The sequence below is a fragment of the Ictalurus punctatus genome, chromosome 8, assembly GCF_001660625.3.
Source record: "Ictalurus punctatus breed USDA103 chromosome 8, Coco_2.0, whole genome shotgun sequence".
Lineage (NCBI taxonomy): Eukaryota > Metazoa > Chordata > Actinopteri > Siluriformes > Ictaluridae > Ictalurus > Ictalurus punctatus.
The window spans coordinates 22,450,375-22,473,574 of NC_030423.2; the positions used below are offsets into that span (position 1 = coordinate 22,450,375).

General features: G+C 38.5%; 3 protein-coding genes across 3 annotated transcripts in view; 2 read left to right on the plus strand and 1 right to left on the minus strand.

The window, feature by feature from the left end:
• Positions 1 to 333: 333 nt before the first annotated feature.
• LOC108268946 (olfactomedin-4) overlaps positions 334 to 23,200 on the minus strand; it is a 57,325-nt gene continuing 34,458 nt past the window's right edge. The window contains exons 2-6 of the mRNA XM_017474327.3: positions 6,810 to 6,863; positions 6,399 to 6,521; positions 4,752 to 4,970; positions 1,958 to 2,111; positions 334 to 1,412 (exon numbers count right to left, since the gene is read on the minus strand). Of these exons, the coding sequence (XP_017329816.2) occupies positions 583 to 1,412; positions 1,958 to 2,111; positions 4,752 to 4,970; positions 6,399 to 6,521; positions 6,810 to 6,863 (1,380 nt within the window). The 3' untranslated portion in view covers positions 334 to 582. The remainder of the gene's footprint in view (positions 1,413 to 1,957; positions 2,112 to 4,751; positions 4,971 to 6,398; positions 6,522 to 6,809; positions 6,864 to 23,200) is intronic.
• Positions 10,082 to 15,105, plus strand: LOC108268948 (olfactomedin-4). The gene is made up of 5 exons (XM_017474329.2): positions 10,082 to 10,166; positions 11,616 to 11,774; positions 12,103 to 12,315; positions 12,769 to 12,901; positions 13,779 to 15,105. The coding sequence occupies exons 1-5, from the start codon at positions 10,134 to 10,136 to the stop codon at positions 14,588 to 14,590; spliced, it is 1,350 nt and encodes a 449-aa protein (XP_017329818.1). The 5' UTR covers positions 10,082 to 10,133; the 3' UTR covers positions 14,591 to 15,105.
• Positions 17,791 to 21,751, plus strand: LOC108268460 (olfactomedin-4). The gene is made up of 5 exons (XM_017473459.3): positions 17,791 to 17,914; positions 18,149 to 18,271; positions 19,360 to 19,569; positions 20,100 to 20,253; positions 20,596 to 21,751. The coding sequence occupies exons 1-5, from the start codon at positions 17,858 to 17,860 to the stop codon at positions 21,423 to 21,425; spliced, it is 1,374 nt and encodes a 457-aa protein (XP_017328948.1). The 5' UTR covers positions 17,791 to 17,857; the 3' UTR covers positions 21,426 to 21,751.

Sequence of the window (23,200 nt, forward strand, 5' to 3'; positions counted from 1 at the left end):
TTCAACATATTGTGTTAGCCAGCTAAAATAACAGTAACTTTGTCAATGTTGAAATATTTATGGACCTGACTGTACAAGTACAAAGTCAAATGACATGTCATGTGTAAATTTGAAGTGGATATATGCACTGGGATTATATTAAGTAGCGTAAACAAAGTGTCTTAATACTTATTTCTGCTCAATATATAATCATAAGCAAAAAGTCGAATATTTGGTAAGTTTCTAACCTATTGTTTTCATAGGTAAAAATGTTCCTTTGCAGGAGTTGGAAATGGCTGGGTAATAATAATATTAAACAAACAAACAAAAAAGCATTTGAGACCACACTGCACAGACATTAACATAAGGTCATGTTTTATTGATCAAGAGGTGTTTACATAATAACTGCAAGACATAACTTGTTCAGATATTATTCTCAGGAATAAAGAAACTAAAACTACTGACAAATGTTTAAAAAATCAGTTTTGACATTTAAAAGATCCATCTATAGAAAGGGTGATCTGCATCATTGTCACACAGCTGAATGAGAAGATGACAGTTTAATGAAATACAGAATTGCATGAGATGACAGTTGATTGAAGTTTACTCAAAGACAGCATCATATGACACGATGTATGCGTCGCTGTAGGCGTAGAGCATTCGGTCTCGTGGGTTGTAATTTAGAGACTGGATATTGGTCTGCATTTTCTTGATGCGGATCCTCAGATCATAGCGCTCCTCTCTTGTCTCTGTGTTAAATGAGTAGAAGATTTCCTCTGTCTGTTTGTCCAGGAAGCGTGTGGCGTAAAGCACTCCGCATGCCATGAAGGTGTTAGTGGCAGTGCGCTTGTGCAGTGATGTCCTCCACGTTCGGCCCAAAGACGGAGGACTTCCTTCTATCACCTCGCTAAGGATCACGTTGCCAAAATTGTCAGGTGCCGTGTAGACGACCCAGACACCAGATTCATCTGTGGCGAAATCCAAGTCTGTGTAGATGTACGTGGCGTCCAGGTAGCCGAAAGGAAACTTGTTATTGGAGCCAGAGTTTTGTGGAAGTGGTGTATTAGTGACGGAGCGGTCAGAAATGTTAAAGCGACAAACAGAGGGTATATTATAGCAGCCGTAGTATAGCGCGTCTCCATACTGCACCGCGTTAGGGCCCATGATGGTGTTTGTGGTGGGGTTTGAGGAAGCGATGACTGTGTCCACAGGACCAACGCCTACCAGTATAGTGCTCAAACTGCTGTAATGCCGCACAAAGTTGGCGTGAACATTGCTGCTGGTCAGAGCCACCAGCCAGTACATGTCCTCCTTTCCTGGAGCAGGTTTTGGGTCTTTTCCCCAGGCACCATAATAGTACGAGGTTCCATACTGGGTGAGGGCGTAAGTTCTAGGGCCAGTCACATTAACCAGTTGGCCTTGTGGACAGTGTCCTACAAATACACACACACACACACACACACACACACACACACATGCACACACACACACACACACACACACACACAGAAGACATTCAATGATCAGATGCACTATACATAGACTATTAAATTTAGGTGTTTTTTTTTTTTTTTTAAATATACAATAAATGAACTATGAAAAAAACTGATGCACTAAAGACACTAAAATATTATGATAGTGATGATAGTGAGGAAGTCAGTGTAAGCAGACAGGAGTTAAGTGCCTTGCTCTAGAATGTATCCCTATATTCGTTATACTGGCTTTATACTTGCTATATTTGCTGACTCAAAATCTATCATGGGAAAATTGGGCATGAGGTGGGAATACCCTGGGAAGGCAGTCCATCGCACAGCACTGTGCACACACACATACTCAAATGTACATGTACATGTTTTTAGAAGGTAGGAGGAAACCGGAGAACCCAGAGGAAACTCACACAGACTCTATTGATGGTTAAGTTCTTCATTTTTGCTGATAGGTCCATTTGCTAAAGTGATAACTGATGAAGTGTACGTACGTGGGCGAGGAGTGGGAGGCTGAGGGGTGGCCTGAAGGTCATGCTGACACTCAGTCAACTCTCTCTTAATGCGTTGATTTTCTCGCTGTTTGCTCACCACGAGCGAAAGATCGAAGGCCTCGAGCTCCTTCATGCCTTCTGTCATGTTTTGCAGCTTTAATTACACACAGACAAAACAACAATCATGATCTTCCACTTACTTAATTATTTAGACACTACAGACATTCAGACACAAGCAGATCAGTACTAAATTAACTCCTTTGACCAGAGGCCAGGGCTTTAACATTTTGTAGTTTTTCAGAAGTAGTTATTTTTTTACCTACCCTGCTAGGTTTAAATGTAATAATTGAATTGTCACAATTGTATACGGTGTTTAATTATCAAAAAAGCTTTAGTTCTGCTGTCCGTTTCATCTCTGTACCAGTGTTATTGTGGACAGGTGTGAATTGTTTGCCCAGCAGGGGGCTCCCACCCCTCCCCTTTCCCATCACCCTGCTCACCAGCAGCTAAACATGATATTCATGATACATACAGAAACCCGACAGTGTCCTGACTAATCTTATAACAGATTTGTGGCAATAAAATAATTCGTTTGTTTACACTGAAAATGTCCGTCAAGTCGATTTCCATTCTGCCAGCAGGTAGAAAGGGTTAACCAATTTCTTACACACTGCACACTTCAGATCAAAATGATTAATTTAAAATGTAGATGAGATAAACAAGGTGTGTTAAAATACATTTTACAGACAGCCTTTCTCATTGGGATAGCACATAGCTGTCATGAAACCCCTTTCATGGACAGGTTCATACTTGCTAGTATTTTTATTTTTTTCGTGCAAATCACCAAGCAGACATATCTAAATGCCAAACCTGAGTGATATTGCACTGCGTACTGGAGCTTAAAAGTGTGTGTTGAGAAGTTAGGACACTTTCAGGTAAAACTCCCTATCAGTGCTTGTGTTGTTTTCTTGTAATGACATCATCGATGATGACTTGCATCCTCGTTTAGAGCTTTCTCCGAGAATGGGTCCAGTTTTGGCGGCATGTTATAAGTTGTCTATACTCAGACCATACACTATATTTAAAGGAACTCAGTCACTGTCTGCTTGTCCAGAAGCACACAAGATTTTAATTTTAAATATATGATTACATCAATGACCTGTAAAAGTGACACAAGGTCTATGCACATACAGAACGGGTTCTCAAATGTTTTGGAGTAAAAAAACCACTTTAACTGTGAAATAAAAATCAACGATCTCTCCCAGCACAGATTTATTTAATGAATTTACTCTAATTATTTAAACATTAAACTACTTATTCAAATGTGTGCAATTATATTCGCTCCCTAGAGCTTTCTCGTTCCTGATCCTTCCAACGACAGGATACATTAGGCCCAATCTGGCATGATTTAAATGCGAAATTATTTATAGACTGATTTATTTATTTATTTATTTTTAGTTATTAAAGTTTGGATCCATTCAATTCAAGTGGGCAGGTTAATACTTATAAGAACTCAATAATAAATAGTATAACTATGGTAATGGTGGATTCGCATTTTGTGTAAAAAATAACAAAAAAACAAAACAAAACAAAACCATTGAGCCCCTTGCTATGCTTCATGGAGCTCTGAAGATCCAGACTTACTAATTACTTAAGAATTACTAGCATACACAGCGATATCTCTGCTCACATGTTGTATATTATTTTATTTTCCCCAGATTATAATAAAAATGTAATACACATTCAATAATTCCTTTATTTGACCTAGCTTACATCAGCAATTTATTTCTGTTTTAGCCTTTACTCATACAAATGTTGCATTGTCATCCAACTTGTCATCTTTACTCGAGTGGTAAAATCTTTGACCACTAGAGGCCATTAGTGAGCCACAAGAAATGAGCATCATAATTGTCTTGAAAGCTTTAATTCTTCATGAAGTCATATCTCACCATCACTAGCAAAGGTTTCAGACAATCAAGCAACTCAATAACTCAAATAATCAGAATCAAAACGTAGTGATGAGTCAGAAGTGATAGGTTTGAGGTGTGGGTATATGTAGAGAACCAGGGAATTTGAATCAGGGATCTGTGTTATTAGGGTGGGTCAGGGGATGGATTCTAGGAAATCGATTTTCAGAAGTGGTTGATGTGACAAATGGTATCGGATTAGTATGCCGTAACAACAGTACTATTGTTGTTTATAACAAGTCATAATGCAATATATTTGTAATGCAAACTGTAAAATATTAAAAGCTGAACTGCAATAGAGTTTAATTTTATCCATTTTTAAAAAAAAAATACATGGTGTATTCTCTAAGGCGCCCTGCCTTAGAGAATACACCATGTATTTTTTTTTTTTTAATGGATAAAATTAAACTCTATTGCAGTTCAGCTTTTAATATTTTACAGCAAACTCTCTAAGACAGGGGTTCCTAAACATTTGACAGTCAGAGACTCCTTTAACTGTAAAAATTAATTGATGTAACCCCCCCCCCCCCCCCCCCCATAATATAGATTAATCTTACAAACAAACAATTTAAAAAATGTGTATTTATTTGCCAATTAATTTCTGAACTTTCCACCCATAGAACCTTTTTTTATTAAAACTGTTATGGATTCTAGTTGACATTATCTCTAAGCATAATAGTGGATTATGAAGAAGCAAAAGGTGACGTTAATGCGTTAATGTAGCTACTGAGTGGTGCTTAAATCCACCGGTTTAGGATCTATCTGTATACTCCATAAAGATGTATGATGTGTTGCTGTTTGGTGTGTGATGTGGTGCAGTAAGTCACCTTGGTTGCCGTGCTCTCACTGAGCTGCTTGTGCGAGTTGATGGTTTTCTTTAGTTTACCCATGAGCCCCAGGATCTCAGCGAGCTCGAGTTCGATGATACGCAGTGACACGGCTCCGTACAGATCACCATCGTCTTCATTCTCCAACACAGACACACTCTCATCCAGCTGCTTCAGCCGCCGCTGCACTCCCAGCATCAACACATCCGCCTCCGTTAACTGAGAGAGAGAGAGAGAAAGAGAGAGGGAGAGAGAGAGAGAGAGAGAGAGAGAGAGAGAACATTGCTAACAATTAGGTACCCAGAGATGTTATCGGGGGTAAAAACCCCCAGTATTCCATTGTGTTGGGCGATCTTCTCTGTAGTCAGATCGTCAGCCGATACACGATATTATTGCGTACGGGGACAGGGCAATACTTATTATTTGATCATTTATTTCCTCATTTATCTACTTATTAATTCACTTGTTTATTTACTAATTTATTTAATTATGTAAATATTTGCTTACTTATATTTTCACGGGAAATGACACGTTCCTCATTTTGCGAGCAAAGTTTTTGGAATTGGTGGTAAAGAAAGAGAGAGAGAGAGAGAGAGAGAGAGAGAGAGAGAGAGTACAGAAGAGCTTACTGAGTTTAGTATTATGATTTCTCTGTAACATGACAGGCTCTGTTTTTTAGTCTTATTAACTTCAAGAAAGAGAAAAAAGAGAAGGCTTGCTATAATGTAAGTAAGAACAGGAACTTCATCGAAGTTGTCTGGATGCTGCACAATTTATATTAAATATAAACAGAGACCCAAAGAGGAATACAGAGTAGTCCCAGCAGAGGGAGTTCAAGATGTAGGACACTACAAACGTATCCGGTAGAAAAGTTTACTTCTCTTACTTACTGTAATTAATAATAAAGTGTGCATGTAAACTTTTCTGGTGTGTACAACCACATATGTTTAATGTTATTTAAGTCAAACGCTGCTAGATTTTATTGCACATTAATGAACTCCAACAGACTCTATTTGCCTTGACAGAATGTGAAGCCGCTGTGTGAGGCAAGACAATCGAGAAGAGACGAGCGATTACTAATGTGATGGAAGTGGGCTGGGCTTGTCAATTAATACTGAAAAAATTGTCAATCATTCCAGATTGTCCCACCTGCTGCTTTTTACCCATTGGGGGAAAATGTGTCTTTATGTATATTTTTGAGTAATAACTCATAGCAGTAACACTCTACGAAATGTGTAAAAATGGCAGGTCTGTAAATAAAAAAGCACAACATTCGGTTGTTCATTAATAAATAAAAATTGCAATTGCTGGCAAACACGCAAGGAAGAAAATACTTCAGGGTGTGCTGTTATGTGCTGAAAAATAATAATAATAATAATAAGTAGGAGAAGAAGAAGAGGAAGAAGAAGAAGAAGATAAGAATAATAAGAATAATAATTCCTTACATTTATATAGCTCTTTTCTAGACACTCAAGGCAATCAACCTGGCGGTGGTAACAGTAACTCTGTTTCATCACACCACCCTGTTGATGATAATTATCCCCTCTAACGGCGCGGCCGAGAATTTTATTCCATACCTGTCAACTTGGCAACCTGTCAATTTTCAGAATGTTCAGGATATATAATAGTGTCTCTTAAGCCACACACCTGTGTTGATGTGATGCTCTTCGTGCATTGGTTAGCACTAGTATGAATGGAGTCGAGTTTCTCCATTGGGAAAGGACGCTGCAAGTTCTTGAGCTCACACACACAGTCCTTTCCGCTCACACGCTGACAGCAAAAACATTGCACATTAAAAATACACACGAAACGTACGCATGATACATGACATTTACTTTGAATGTGACAGTTTTATAAAAAAATTTTCTTTGCACTGCTTACGGAATCGTACAATTGTTAATTTGTAGACTGTGATGATGTTAGATACTAACCCAACATCTTAAACATGGTAAACTTTTTTATTTTATTATTATTATTATTATTATTATTATTATTATTATTTTTACAAAGCATAAGTACATGCATAATAAACACAGAGTATAGCTGTGTTCGTCTTACCTGAGAGAAAAGTGTGAGGAAAAATGCAGCCGTCCATACGGACAACAGAGTCGACTTCATGTTTGCTTAAGAAGACGATCAGAACAACGACGCTGTAGCTTTATATCAGGAAAACAAGTCCAGAGGCTGTCTTAAAGCCAATCACCCCCTCCTCTTACAAAATTATGTTTGTTAAGAGAAATGTCAATTTCTGCTGACTAGCATAATATAAAGGAACAAATTTGAGAAGTGAGAGCTTGGGATTTCTGTTCTGCTGAAATTTGTAGAGCACTGACCAAGTACAGGAGGATGTGGGTACACATGTTCAGCTGTACACATGTTCAGCTCATGTTGAAACTACAGAAGATCCTTCTATGATCACAAATAGATTTGTTTTGTTCCATAAATGACAGAATTGCGCTGTTCAGTTCTCCATATTAACTGGTCAGAAGGTGTTGCTTAACACTCTATAACAGCAGCTCTGAAAATAGTGCTGCTGCAAATCAAGAGTTTATATGAATATGCTTGTTTGAACATGTTATAACGATAATGAGTCTTTAGTTATCACACATACATTGCACGGTGAAATTATTTTCTTCCCATACCCCAGCATGCCAGGAAGTTGGGATCAGAGCACAGGGTCAGCCATGATACAGTGTCTGCAGTAGAGAGGGTAAAGAGCCTTGCTCAAAGGCCCGACAGTGGCAGTACTGGGGCTTGAACCCTCAACCTTCTGATCAGTATTCCAGAGCCTGAGAGTGCTGCGGCTTGAACCCCCAACCTCCTGATCAGTAACCCAGAGCCTTAACCGCCAAGCCGCCAAGTTCATCCACATAAACAGATAAAAACAAGAACATATTTATTCATAAGCATTGTGGTTTAATGTTCACCCACTCCTCTTGCCAAATCGTCTTTAATTTCTCATGGTTACTGGGTTCTCCTGATGGCAATTACTAAATTATTAAGTGGAATTTAAAATGAAACTGTATGCCATTTGAACATTTTTAAAAATATACAACCCCAATTCCGAAAAAGTTAGGACAGTATAGAAAATGCAAAAAAAAAAAAAAAAAAAGAGTCATTTGAAAATTCAATTCACACTGTAGTATATTGAAAACACATTATTAACACATTATTTGATGTTTTACTTTATGAAATTAATTTATTTTTGAAGATATGCACTCATTTCAAATCTGATGATTTGACACACCCCAAAAAAGTTGGGACGGTCGACTGTTTAGCACTGTGTAACATCACCTTTTCTTTTAATAACACTTATTAAGTGTTTGGGTGCTGAAGACACCAGTTGGTTAAGTTTAGCATATGGAATTTTCCCCCATTCATCCGTTATGCATTTCTTCAGCCGCAAAACTGCACAGGGTCTCCGTTGCCTTATTTTGTGCTTCTTAATGCTCCTCAATCAGAGACAGGTCAGGACTGTAGGAAGGCCGTGCTAGCAACCGCACTCTCTGCTTATACAACCATGCGCTTGTAATCCGGGCAGAATGTGGTTTGGCGTTGTCCTGCTCTGGATGGCAGCATATGTTGCTCCAGAATGTGTACATATCTTTCTGCATTAATGCTGCCCTCACAGATGTGCAAGTTACCCATGCCATGGGCACTGACACACCCCCATACCATGACAGACGCTGGCTTATAGACCTGACGCTAATAACAGCTTGGCTGGTCTTTTTCCTCTTTGGCCCGGAGAACACGACAGCTGATTTGCCCAAAAACTATTTGAAATGTTAACTGTTCAGACCACAAAACACCATTCCACTGTGCAACTGTCCATCTCAGATGAGACCGAGCCCAGAGAAGTCAGCGGCGCTTCTGGACAGTGTTGATGTATGGCTTCTGCTTTGCATAGTAAAGCCTTAACTTGCATCCGTGGATGCAGCAGCGAATGGTGTTGACTGACAAAGCTTTACCAAAGTATTCCCAAGCCCATGTCAGGATATCCATTACAGACTCATGATGGTTTTTAAGACAGTGACGTCTGAGGGATTGGAGAGCACGTGCATTCAGAAGTGTTTTTCGGCCTCGCCCTTTACGCACCGAGATTTGACCGGATACCTTGAATCTTTTAATTATATTGTGCAATATAGAAAGTGAAATACCAAAATCCTACCGATTTGTCTTTGTTGTTCTCAAAGTGTTGGACTATTTGCCGACGCATCTGTTGTCAGATTGGTGAGCCTCGACCCATCCTTGCTCTTGAAGGACTAGTCCTTTTTTGGAGGCTCCTCATATACTATGATTAGACGATTGCCTCACATGTTTCTCATCACCTTCTTATTTCAACTTGTCACATCGCTATTAGTCATAATTCGCTCCTGTCCCTACTTTTTTGGAACGTGTTGTATGCATCAATTTCAACATAAATGTCTATCTTCAAAAAACTATGCAGTTGATTAGATAAAACATAAAAGACCTTGTCTTTATATGTTTTTTTGTTTAAATACAAGTCAAAGTACATTTATAAATCTCTCCTCTTTGTTTTTATTAGCATTTTACATTCTGTCCCAACTTTTTTGGAATCGGGGTTGCAATTCTTACTGATATCTGTATTAATATAATTGTTATGACAATTTGATCATTTTATTAAAATAAAGTTTTACTCCTTGTACCCATATGAATTTTTAAAAATGCTTCTCTTATATATATAAAGTATTGTATATATATATATTTATACTATACAATGGATGAACTAGTCACCCCCCCAAAAAAAAACAAACAAAAAAAACTTTGCAGTTTCACAGGACGAAAGGTAGTAAAACTTTGCTTTAATAAAATGATTAAACTGTCATCGATAACAATATTAATACAACTGTTATTAGTAATAGTATTTTTTATATCAAAAGGTTTTTTTTTTGCTCTTTCTAAAAGTACTTGATGTGCTTTGATGTACATATAGTTTAATAGAAAAATCTTTCTATAAATCTTTAATAGAACAAATATTTAAATATGAGATATTTTTCAACTCAAAACAAAGTATGTAAGTCTTTGAAAGATGTATTAAAACATTTTAGTTGTTCCCCAGATTTGATTCTGTAAGCTTTTTGCAGAGTCTGGATTTATTACAAATCTATTATTAAACAGATATGTTGCATAATATGCATTGGAATTTTTCTGTCAGCGATTGCTTAAGTCTCAACTTCTGTTAGGGGTAAATCTTCACATCCTCATCAGAAAGTGATGAAAATAAACATTCACATGAATCCAAACTGTTTATCATTTTTTTCAAAATAATTGCAACATTTCTCTGTGTGTGTGTGTGTGTGTGTGTGTGTGTTATACTTATAAAAGCTCAGGGGGAAGCTCCGACACACTCAGAGATTCATCATGATCCTGCTTGTGCTGCTTCTCGCCGCTGCTGTAAGTACCGACGTATCACTTTCAACTACAATCCTGATAATAAAACCCCAAAATACAGTATAAGAATAAATGAGGCACTTATGAATGACAAATAAAGCATTGTAAGTGTGTTTATAAACAACTTAATTATTCAGTTTAGGTAATATTATACAATAATATAATTTTATTGAATTTCAAATAGCTTTGAATCTTATATATTGTATACAATTGAAAACGATTGCTATAAACACAATTATCACTATAATTTCACGTTACTTGCTTTCTGTTTAATATTATTGCTCAAGTATTATTATTTTGATTTCAGTTTTATTTAAAGTTAAGCATATTAAGAACTGTGCAAAGGCCTTTGGCAAAGGCCAAAGAAAAGCTGTAAAACAAAGATGTCTTTAAAAATAATGAAATCAAACATTTCTCCATAACCTGAACTAAGTCAGTATTTGGTGTTTGTCTCTACCAATGCATCAGTGGTCTCAGTTTTATAAGGAAAATGTCTGGTTAGTTTAAAAAAAAAAAAAAGTATATTAGAGCATCGGCCACAGTTCTTCTAAGTGTTACATTGACTATAACACTTGCTACTTGTGTATTACATAATATATTATTATTATTACCTTTTTACTGACATACAAATATAATTTCTATAACATGTTACATATTAAAAGTAATGGTTGGAAATCTTTTTTATTTTTATTTTTTACTGACCCTAATGAAGAAGTCATAATATAAACATTTGTTTAAAAAAAAAAAATTAGGTGCCTAAGACTTTTTACATAGTACTTAAAAAATCTTAAAAAATTTATATATATATATATATATATATATATATATATATATATATATATATATATATATATATATATATAAGGTTATGAAGCATGTAATGTCCTTTTTAAAATGGTTGATACAGCTACCATGTCTAATACTGTACATTATCATTCCTAATTGCTAAACATTTTCCAAAAAAAAATGAAACATAAATGCAGTGTTTTTAAGTTACACAGATTAGTTAATAGGACAGACGTTTTAAATTAAAAATGAAAGCAATATAGGTAGATACGTACATATAAAATGCAGCACATCTTATTTTCATTTGCATTTTCTAAAACATCTTCACGAGTAATCGATAATTACAGTAGTGTACTGTACAGTATGTGTAAGTGTGTATTCAGTTAGTGAAACTGCTAGTACATTGTTTAAAATAGATTTGTTATGAGAATCACTCTCGGCAATGTAGAAAATAACAGTGAAGTAAAACCCTACATGAAGAAGGCCAAAGCGTGTAGCAAATTTTAAGAAACTTCAATAACATTTCTAACAGTAGATATAAACTTGCTGTAAGTTTAAACAGTAAACATATAATGTAAATGTATGTACAGTTGTATGATAAAGCACTGCTCTATGTGTGTTGTGTGCATCTTTACGTTTGTGTATGATGTATTGTGTGTGTATCAGGGGAGTGTCCATGCTCACAGCGTTCAGGGCCAGGAGAGAAACGGCGCATGTGTGTGTGAGGTGAACAGCTCGATCTGGGCTTTTCCTGCTTCCAAGTATGATGCTGTGACAGAACTGCTGCAAAGCTGCCAAGACTCTCTGCAAAATCTCCAATCACAGGTCCCTCTCTCTCTCTCTCTCTCTTTCTCTCTCTCTCTCTCTCACACACACACACACACACACACACACACACACACACACACTGCATCAACTCCAAACACAGGTCAGACACACTGCAAAGGCACCAGCTTTATACAGATTTCACATTAAAATATATTGACCTAAAGAAAAAATTTAATTGTTTACACCGATACATCGAATACATGAAAAACAGTCCTTGGTCATGAGCACATACTTTCGGGTGTTACCGTACAAAAATCTAAACTGAAATCTAACCGGAATGTCAGTGTTGGAATAAATTGTAATAAACTTTCATTTTGTCTGACAGACGGTGACGGGTGCGAAGACGGTGCCTGAGATGGAGGCCACACTGAATAATGTGACAAAACGGCTGAAAAGGTTCCAGTACCTGAACAATCAGGGCCTGTACAACGCGCTACACCTGAAACAGCTCAGCCAAGAGATCCAGCAGCTACACGACACCATGAATAATGTAGATCTGGACAAAGCTGGAGGGGAGGCACAGAGGATAAGTACAGAGGTCTATATACACACCCACCCACCCACCCACACACACACACACACACACACACACACCTGCCCCTATGGAATGAGCTGCCACTGATATTATGGTCACATGGGCAATTGTGATTTCCTGTGCTATCCTCCAGTTTCACATTTTTGAGTCCTTGAGTAGATACATTAATATTTGTACACTGTAAAATATGACATTGATTTATGTGAACTGGTTTCTTCTCTTGAACACCAATTGTCATGATAAGTTTTGGATATTGAACTCAAGTTTATAAGTTTCCCAAAATTAAACGTAAAGTAATCCATTGTCCTGACTTGGACAACTTCAAGCTTATCTTCAAGTTGAGTTTCCTCAAGTTTTTAAGGCAGCAGGTGAACTTTTGTTTCTAAGTTTAACCACCTGAAATGTTTTATGAGGTATGTATAAAAATAAATCTATTTGTATGTATTTGTACCTCAGTTGTGGAAGTTTCAGGAAGAAGTGAACAAGATGTACAAGAACAATGTCTTCAATCTAGAAACAACGAGAGAGAAGTTGCGCTCTCTCAGTAACCGTGCCCAGACCTGCAGGTCCATCCCACAAGACTTCAGGAGTAAGTTTTGCCTCTTCAGCTCAGAGGAGAAATTTTTCAGGCTTTTTTTTTGGTTTGTTTTTGTAGTGTTGCTATTTTGGCTTTGAGTCTGTAGACTTAATAACATGATGTTTACATTTATGGCATTTGGCAGATGCCCTTAACCAGAGCGACTTACATTTATCTCAGTTATGCATCTGAGCAGTTGAGGGTTAAGGGCCTTGCTCAAGGGCCCAACCAACAGTGGCAGCTTGGCGGTGCCGGGGTTTGAACTCATTACATTCTGATCAGTAGCCCAACTCAAATAACAATTATGAGTTCGTTTTAAATGATTCAGTCCCTGATTTGATAAAATGCACAAGCTTGCCCTAGAAACAATGGTGCGACCCTTGTACCTGTCACTCTCAGTGACGGAGATCAAATCTAACATCTATATAGTTACAAATATATATACCCTGCAACTATATAGTCTCAAATTAGCTTTACAGAAATCCAAACATAGACTTAGATGATTTAGACAACAGGAGAAAGAAACTTTGAGATGAACCAGTAAATAAGTGTGCTGAAAGGATGTTTAGTATGAGCGGATTGTGAATAAAAGTTCAGTAGCCAGGTGAGATTGTAAACTAAAGCAGTGGAGGAGACTAAGTAATCACCTGTATTTGGGAATTGTAAATCTTTACGGTGTCCATGTGGGACCAGTCTCAGTAGCAGAAGTTAAATCAGCAGTGCGGTAGCTCCAAGCAGATGTACAGCATCAGGATGAATGAGGCAGGTCTGGAGAGCGAAATGAGACAGCACAGTAGAAGTGTGACAGGATTTTGCACTAGTATCACATCAGAATTTTTTTTGTATTTTATATGTATATATATATTTTTTTACATTTTCTGTGTTACAGGCTCTTGTTCTCAGCGCACGATGAGAAATATCAGTGCGCCAGTGGTCACTAAGTTGAATCCGTTCAGTACGTCCTACATCGCTGGAGCATGGGGTTATGACCCTGGCCTTGATGGTGAAGAGGCCTACTGGATCCAGCCTCTAGCTAATGGACACAGGTTGGGCATCACTGTGCGCTTCTACCAGACTTACGAGGACTTCATGGCTGGAAGAAACCACAGAGATGAATCGCTGGCTAGCTCATACACTCACGCTAATGCGATTCAGGGTCCAGGGACTATAATTTTCAAGGGTGTTGTGTATTATCAGTGCTATAATTTGCCCGAACTCTGTGCCTTTGATGTGAAAACCAAGCAAGTCCGACGTCTCACACTTCCTGGTGCTGGGTTCAACAACAAATTCCCCTACTGCTACTACAACTGCTTCGATTGGACGGACATCAACCTCTCAGCTGATGACAAGGGCTTGTGGGTAATGTACGCTACAGAAGCTAACCACGGGAACATGGTCGTGAGTCGAGTGGACATCGAAGGCTTCAATGTGACACACACGTGGAAGACACGCCTGTTCAAGCGCTCTGTGACCAACACCTTCATGGTGTGTGGGGTGCTTTACGCAACTCGCTACATAAACACCTACAAAGAGGAAGTGTTCTACGCCTTCGACACGACCACAGGGATGGAGGACAACACGCTCTCGATCCCTATGGAGAAGGTGGCAGCGGGCATCGCCAACCTGCACTACAATCCCACAGACATGAGGCTCTACATGTACAATGGTGGCTACATGCTCGCATACCAAGCTTACTTCTGAAAAGCTAGATTCGAATATGCATTCAATCCACTGTATGATAAGCATAAACACAACATGATTTCCAGTATAGAATAGAAACTGACTGAAACTTCATTCAATGCTATATAACACTGCAATGGCAGTGAAAGACGACTTTCTGCTCTCTTAGTTGATCCAAGCCATTTTTTTTCTCATTTGCACCTCTATAAACAAGAGAAAAATCTACATAGCATACTCCAAATTATGCTCTATTCTTAGCCTTACCATATTCCACTAACCAAAATTTAAATCCCATCCAATATGCTTATAACAAGTCTTACAAGTAAATTGAATCTATATTTTTTCAATTATATTGTTTATTGTTCAGAGTTTGGTGTTATCTATATCTAATATCTGTACTGTTAGAGAACAATATCATTGGTATAGCTATTTGAGATTTTCTTATAGTCGTATACTGTTACATCCTATGTATTCTCAGAGTATGCTTTGAAAGTAATGCTTCATTAAAGAGAAATAAATCATTTATGTCGACTGATTACTGGATATATGCTGTGATTTTGTGATCGTGACTTGTGATTGCCCTCTACTGGTTGGAATTTTGCACAGGCTGACAAATTGATCACATGTTGTCCATCAGCTGGACATATTGTAAGGGTCGCGGCTGCCCAGGATAACAGAGGACAGCCTGAAAGAATAAATGACAGCTAATAAGCATGATTCAACTAGGGGTCAGCACTGTTTTTAACATTCCCACAAACAAATGATTACAAATCCAAATATTACTCACATAAAAAGACACGTTAAGTCATGAGACCAACACTGTAGTGCGATGAAAAGTGTTCCCATTTCATTGATTAGATGTTGCAGCCTTACAAAATAACAATATTTCATGTTCAGCATATCTATATAGCTTGAATGCTGAGAAATGTATCCATCCATTTTTTTATACCGCTTATACTACACAGGGTAGAGGGAAACCTGGAGCCTATTCCAGGGGACTCGGGGCACAAGGGTTTGATTATAGATGTAGAAAATGAATGTTAGGTTTAAGGAGTGAGAGACCTAAACTAGGATTGAGAGGTAGAGAGGTCTAGTCTCCTTCACTAATGCTGACAGGTACAGGGGTCTCACCATGGTCTCTAGGGCAAGCATGTACACAGTTTCAAATCAGAGATTGATTTATTTAAAACTGACCATATTTTGTCATGCACTTCTGGAAGAAAGGGGAGTTTTCTGCAATGTGAGGGATTTACTTTCACTGGGGAGAAAAAAGCTCATCCAGCCTTAGTAATCACTTCAAGCAGCTCTTTATATGCTGCTCTCAGTTTTTAGCACATCCTTCTGGCTCCTCAGAGTCAGAGAGGAATTATTACTTTTTGTGTGTGTGTGTTTTTTTTTTTTTTTGGCTTTCCATAGTGCAAGGAGGAGCCATGATGCAAGCTCCAAAATCCAGCGGAGAGCCGGACCCAGAAGCCAGAGCAAGAGATAGGGCAGCGCTCATCTCCGGCTCCTCTTCCAGATCCAAAAGAGATCCAGCGGACCTGAGATGGCTAGCTGCCAAGAGAGCGAGATGCAAGCAGAGTTGCCTAATGTAGGCATTATAATGCGCAGTCAGACCTCTCGAGGGCTGCTGTCGCATGCTCCAGCCCTAGACACTTCACCCAGAATGTGTGCACTACTCCCCGTGATGAAACGGGAGCAAGGCGTAACACACTTCCTGAGTTCTCTCACTCATATCTTTTTCTCTCGCTCATACCTTTTTTTCTTCTCTTTTTTTAAAGGGTAGAAAAGTCCAGAGATTTTGAGAAAAGATAGAGAGGAAATGAAGCATTTTTTTGTTCCTTTACACAAACAACCAACATGCAGTCTTGCTGAAGATAATAAGGCTGATGGCGCGGTTCACAGGTGCCACATATATATATATATATATATATATATATATATATATATATATATATATATATATATATATATATCACGCGGCGTGCTTAATTGCCACGTCACCTGATCATAGGCATGACTTTACACAAGCTTCAGATGCCTGTCATAAGCAAGGGCGCTCCACATAGTGTTATGCTAAACGCAACGAGGAGTTCCCTTTGAAAGGGAACACAGTTCATGCTATGAAGTTTAATCTACAGGGTGTGCAAAAAGTCAGGAACCAATAAGAGTAAAACCACATATACTTATGTTTGTATTTATTATTTATAACATATGCTCTAGGTTTCCCCTTATGCTCTACACATTTTCTCAGCCGCTGCACCTTTTTGTTTTGAGGATATTACACAACATATTCACATTGGTCCCTGTGTTTTCAGACACCCTGTATGTTAGCTTAAATACATTTTTTGTCTCTCATGCAGTTTTTTCCCCTAGGTGATGATTTTCAATGTTGGTAACATTAGAAGCATTATACTGGTGAGTGCATTTTACATTATTTTCAACAATCAGAGCACCCATGTTGCTGAATGTCAGACAAATATGAAATGCTGAAATAGATGCTAGCTTAGTGGAAGGCTAGTAGAAAACACCATAGCTAAGATCCCGTGGGACGTCCAAATATAAGATAAACAGTTAATGTGAACTAACTAGATGGAACAATCATAGATAAGAAGCAAAAAAACAAAAACACAGGAATAGTGATTTGGCAATACCAAGTGACAGTAACATTTTAAAAGAAAGAATAAGAGAAGCTAGAGAAATATGAGCAGCTGAAAGCAGAACTAAAGAATCCAACTTTTACAGTTACCATTCTGAGCTACCCTCCTAATAAGAAAGTATTTTCTGTACTATAGTTACTATAGAAACGATAATGCGTTAATAGAAACGGATGCATTAATTTGAACCTTTGATTTGCAGCACTATTGTCAGAGATGTTTTCATAGAAATTTAATCAACACATTCTAGCCAGAATGGAGAATTCAGCAGCGCTTAAGTGATATATGGAACAAAGCAAATCTGTTTGTGATCATGAATGCATGAATCTGCTCTTTAAATAATTAAATAAACCGTGGAAAATATGTATTTGGAAGTAGAGGAATGAGAAATAAGACCAGTGTTCATCTTGAAGTGAATGAGCTTACAGTTATGCAAACACCAAAACCAAGGTTACCCAACACCCTCCTGCCACTCAGCCCAATAAGACATTTCCAAGTCTCACTTCCACAATTTGTGTAGAAATTGAGATTTCTATTTTTAAACCTTGATTTTGTAATAGGAGACAGTGATTCGTTTTAAGACAGCCTCTGGACTGCAGTGCCTTCATTCTGCTCATCTTCTAAAACAAATATGAAGTCATCTCTGTCCGTATTAACTACTACATTTTTCCTTGTCCTTTTCTCTCAGGTAAGAGGAACACAGCTGTACTGTATGCTTCACACTTATGCCTTATAAACAATTTTTTTTGCATGTTTAAGATTTTATCATCTAAGGACTCACATCACAGTCTAATAATGAACAAAAGTACTGCAACCTGCACAAATAGTGTAACCTCTAAAACAGTCACATTCAAAGTAAATGTCATGTGACATGCATATTTTTCTTGCATGTATTTTTAATTTGCCATGTTTTTGCTGTCAGCATGTGGGCGGAAAGGACTGTGTGTGTGAGCTGAACAACTTGCTGCGTCCTTTCCCAATGGAGAAACTCGACTCCATCCATACTGAGGCTTCCCAGTGCAACAGGAGCATCACTTCAACACAGGTGTGTGACTTACTGAATATTTAGAAATTTTTGAAGTGGACAGAATCAACAAAACGCTTGCTATTAAAGGAAAAATAATCAATGACAGGAAGGTGAGATACTGTTGAAGTACCCCCCCCCCCCCCCCATAACAGCATGCCCTTATGTGTTTTATTCCTCTTAGATCACAGCACTTTGTCAACAATTACAGTCTTTATTTTTTAATGAACGAACGACATACTGTGCTTTTTATTTACAGACTTAGCACCATTGTGCATTTTATAGAGAATGCTGTTATGAGTTATCACTTAAAAATATGCAAAAAGAGACTGGAATGACAGTTGCACTGATCTTATGTAGTGTCCAATATTAATGAACACCCTGGAAGCCCCTTCCCATTCCCCCATTTCACATTATTAATCTATTGTCTCCTTTCAACTATCTCGCTTGAAAGATGCACTGACACAGCGACACCCCCCCCCCCCCCCCCTTCTGTCAAGGTAAATGGAGAAAGTGTTGTGTTCATTAATGTGAAATAAATTCAATGTATGTCTGACTTAACTAACATTAGACAAGTATCAAACCCATCACAGAAACTGGAGTTTGTTTACAATGTGTGGTTGTTCTTCAGAGGGGGAAAATGGTTCTTCTTTAGGTTTGACAGATCTGTAGTTACATTTAATGCTGTGAAACGTCAATTTCCTGCTCTCCATTGCATTATAGCACCTATAAACAGTCAATCCCTCATCAGCCTCTGTTTTTTCTCTCTCTTGAAGTTAATATGTCATAAAAAGCATAGCTAGTCATATTACCAAGAAACCAAATTATATATGGCCCAAAACACCTTACTAATTGCCTTTATGTTTTGTTTTCCTTTAATTTGTTACCTGCCATGATATTTTAATTATCACAAATATATGTAGGTTCTTGACTATTAAAGCACGTTAGCAGCATGTTTTGTAATATTCATAAAGTTTATATTTTAAACTGATAGACAGACAATTAGAAACACAGAATGCATTAAGTTGTTCTACCAAAAATAGCAGCTACTACATTCCAACCTCTCTCTCTCTCTCTCTCTCTCTCTCTCTCTCCCTCAATTAATGGAGGCGGATGTGTTGATGCTGGGACTGCAGCGGCGGCTGGAGCAGCTGGAGGAGAGTGTGTCTGTGTTGGAGAATGAAGACGATGGTGATCTGTACGGAGCCGTGTCACTGCGTATCATCGAACTCGAGCTCGCTGAGATCCTGGGACTCATGGGTAAACTGAAGAAAACCATCAACTCGCACAAGGGGCTCAGTGAGAGCACGGCAACCAAGGTGACTTACTGCACCACATCACACACCAAACAGCATCACATCATACATCTTTATGGAGTATACTGTTAAATCTAAACTGATGGCTTTAAGCACCACTCAGTATCTTACATTACTTTTTTTTTAATAAGTTGTTATTGAAATAAATCTGTATTCAGTGGTACTCAAACACCTTCTTCAAATCACATGTTGTCTACACACACCTCAAACACACCTAACACTCCTAACTCATTAATAGGTTTTAACTTTGAGCAAGCTTTAGGTCATCAGTGCTGACCTCATTACAGGAAAACACAAGCATAGATGAGGAACCCTTGCCTGTTCCTGATGGCTATGTGCTATCCCAGTGAACCAGGCCATTAAGGTCAAAATGACTCATCTACATTTTAAATGAGTCATTTTGCCCTGAATGGTGTTTTGTGTAAGTAGTTGGTTGAGTGATGGGCAGTAATGCTTGGATAAAAGTGTCTGCTGAATAAATAAATAAGTAAGTTTATGATCATGATTGTTGTTTTATCATATCTGTCCTGAAGCTGCAAAACATGACAGAGGGCATGCAAGAGCTCGAGGCCTTCGATCTTTCACATGTGGTGAGCAAACAGCGAGAAAATCGGCGCATAAAGAGAGACTTGGCTGAGTGTCAGCATGAGCTTCAGGCCACCCCTCGGCGTCCCACTCCTCGCCCACGTACGTACACTTTAGCATTTAACACCAGCAAAAATACAGAACTTAACCCGTTATATCTGTCATAAGATTATGTGTGTTTCCTTGGGTTTTTCAGTTTCCTCCAAAACATGTCAGTAGGTGCATGGTAAGTGTGTTGTCTGTCTAACTAGCCAGATTTCACTTGATAGAGTATGAATCAGGATCAAGTGGTTACAGAAGATAATGAATGAATTTGTGTAATAGACTTGTTTACTCACCTCTCAAAGCAGTATATATTTAAAAAATATATATTTCTTTTTTATAGTGCATCTGATCTGAAAATCTCTTCTTTGTGTGTGTGTGTGTGTGTGTGTGTATGTGTAGGACGCTGTCCACAAGGCGAGTTGGTCAATGTGACCAGCCCTAGAACCTATGCCCTCACCCAGTACAGAACCTCATACCCTTACGGTGCCTGGGGAAAAGACCCAAAACCTGCTCCAGGAAAGGAGGACATGTACTGGCTGGTGGCTCTGACCAGCAGCCATGTTCACGCCAACTATGTGCGGCATTACAGCGGTTTGAGCACTTTACTGGCAGGTGTGGGTCCTGTGGATGCCAGCATCTCCTCCTCAAACCCCTCCACAAACACCATCATGGGCCCTAATGTGGTGCAGTACGGAAACGCGCTATACTACGGCTGCTACAATACACCCTCCGTGTGCCGCTTTAACATCTCCACCAACTCCGTCACCAATACACCACTTCCAAAAAACTCCGGCGTCAATAACAAGTTTCCTTTCGGCCACTTGGACGCCATGTACAAGTACACAGACTTGGATCTCGCCACAGATGAATCTGGTGTCTGGGTCGTCTACACGGCACCTGACAATTTTGGCAACGTGATCCTTAGCGAGGTGATAGAAGGAAGTCCTCCGTCTTTGGGCCGAACGTGGAGGACATCACTGCACAAGCGCACTGCCACTAACACCTTCATGACATGCGGAGTGCTTTACGCCACACGCTTCCTGGACAAGCAGACAGAGGAAATCTTCTACTCATTCGACACAGAGACAAAGGAGGAGCGCTATGATCTGAGGATCCGCATCAAGAAAATGCAGACCAACATCCAGTCTCTAAATTACAACCCACGGGACAGAATGCTCTACGCCTACAGCAACTCATACATCGTCTCATATGACACTGTCTTTGAGTAAACAATCATTATTGCTCCTGTGTTTACTGAAGGAATATTTTGTCATACTGTGAGACAATTACATGGATCTCCCTTTCTGTAGGCGCTGTTGATTTATACCATTAGAAAATCAATGTCTGTGAAATGTCATGAATGTTTAAAAAAAATTGTCTGCAGTTTTACCTTAATGATGAATTTGATAAATTTGTGACACGTTAAAGAAGATAAATTTGTGACACGTTAAAGAAAAGAGTATTGTTTCCTTCCTTGTCAGAATCATATCTATACAAATTATATCTTTCGGGTATTCTGGAAATGTCTCTTCACCAATAAAACATGACTTTATGTTGATAACTGTCCTGTGTCAAATGCTTTTATTAGAATTATCCAAAGCGTTCATCCATCCATCCTCTACTGCTTACTCCTTTTCAGGGTCACAGGGGAACCTGGAGCCTATCCCAGGAAGCATCGGGCACAAGGCAGGGTACACCCTGGACAGGGTGCCAATCCATGGCAGGGCACAATCACACACCCATTCATACACTATGGACACTTTAGACACACCAATCAGCCTACCATGCATGTCTTTGGACTGGGGGAGGAAACCGGAGTACCCGGAGGAAACCCCCGCAGCACAGGGAGAACATGCAAACTCCGCACACACATGGCCCTGGCTGGACTTGAACCCCGGACCCTGGAGGTGTGAGGCGAACGTGCTAACCACTAAACCACTGTGCGCCCCCCAAAGCATTCATTTAAAAAAAAAAAAAAAAAAAAAAAAACAAGCAGGAAACATATTATAGATAAAAACATGACTTGTGCAAAACAAAGCACAATTTTTTATTCAGTTAAATACTTTCACACAAAATCACTTACATTACAAATATAAATATAATACAATTAAAATTATAAATGAAATGGAAATCAATCCTAACAAAAATAAAGTTAAGTCTCTCTATAGCGACAGTGGATGTAAAAAGTCTACACACCCCTGTTAAAATTTTTGTGATGTAAAAAACTTAAACCAAGATAAATGATGTCAGATGTCTTTTTGCACTTTCAATGTGAAATACAATCTGAAACATTTTAGGGGAAAAATAGGAAAAATAAAAAAACTTACAATAACCTGGTTGCATAAGTGTGCACACCCTTTTATAATTGAGAATGTGGCCATGATCAGAATAAATCAATCACATTTAATCTCATGTTCATAAGTAATCATCATACATCTGTCATCAATGAAATTATTCTGATTAACTCCCAAATAAAGACCAGCTGTTTCTGTAGGATTTTATTCACATTTCTTCAGTCTGCTAGAGCTGTGGGCTATAAAGAGCTTACAAAGCATGTACAGGGTCTCACTGTCGAAAGGCATCGATCAGGAGAGAGGTACAAAAAATTTTCCAAAAACATTAGCTGTACCATGGAACACCATGAAGGTCTTCATCAACAAGTGAAAAAAAATTGTGCACCACAGTGACATCATCAAGAACAAGACATCTCTCCAAATTTACAAAAGAACAAGATATAAACTTACCAGGGAGGCTGCCCAGAGACCTGCGGCAACATTAAAGGAGCTGCAGGAATATATGACAAGTACTGATTACTCTCTGCATGTGACAACAATCTCTTGTATTCTTAACATGTCTGGGCTGTGGGGTAGGGTGGCTAGACAGAAGCCGTTTCTCACAAAAAAAGAACCATCCAAGCTCAAGTAAATCTCCCCCAAACTATGTGGCAAAATGTGTTAGAGACAGATTCCAAAAGGTATAATAATGTCATAATTCCAAAAGGTAT

What these genes read in the sequence shown, in the direction of transcription:
- LOC108268948 (XM_017474329.2), top strand. Translation starts at nt 10,134, where the DNA reads ATGATCCTGCTTGTGCTGCTTCTCGCCGCTGCT. An exon ending in TGCAAAATCTCCAATCACAG is followed by an intron (nt 11,775 to 12,102) that starts GTCCCTCTCTCT and finishes TTTGTCTGACAG; the next exon opens with ACGGTGACGGGTGCGAAGAC. An exon ending in CACAGAGGATAAGTACAGAG is followed by an intron (nt 12,316 to 12,768) that starts GTCTATATACAC and finishes TTTGTACCTCAG; the next exon opens with TTGTGGAAGTTTCAGGAAGA.
- LOC108268460 (XM_017473459.3), top strand. Translation starts at nt 17,858, where the DNA reads ATGAAGTCATCTCTGTCCGTATTAACTACTACATTTTTCCTTGTCCTT. An exon ending in GGAGCATCACTTCAACACAG is followed by an intron (nt 18,272 to 19,359) that starts GTGTGTGACTTA and finishes CAATTAATGGAG; the next exon opens with GCGGATGTGTTGATGCTGGG. An exon ending in GCGTCCCACTCCTCGCCCAC is followed by an intron (nt 20,254 to 20,595) that starts GTACGTACACTT and finishes GTGTATGTGTAG; the next exon opens with GACGCTGTCCACAAGGCGAG.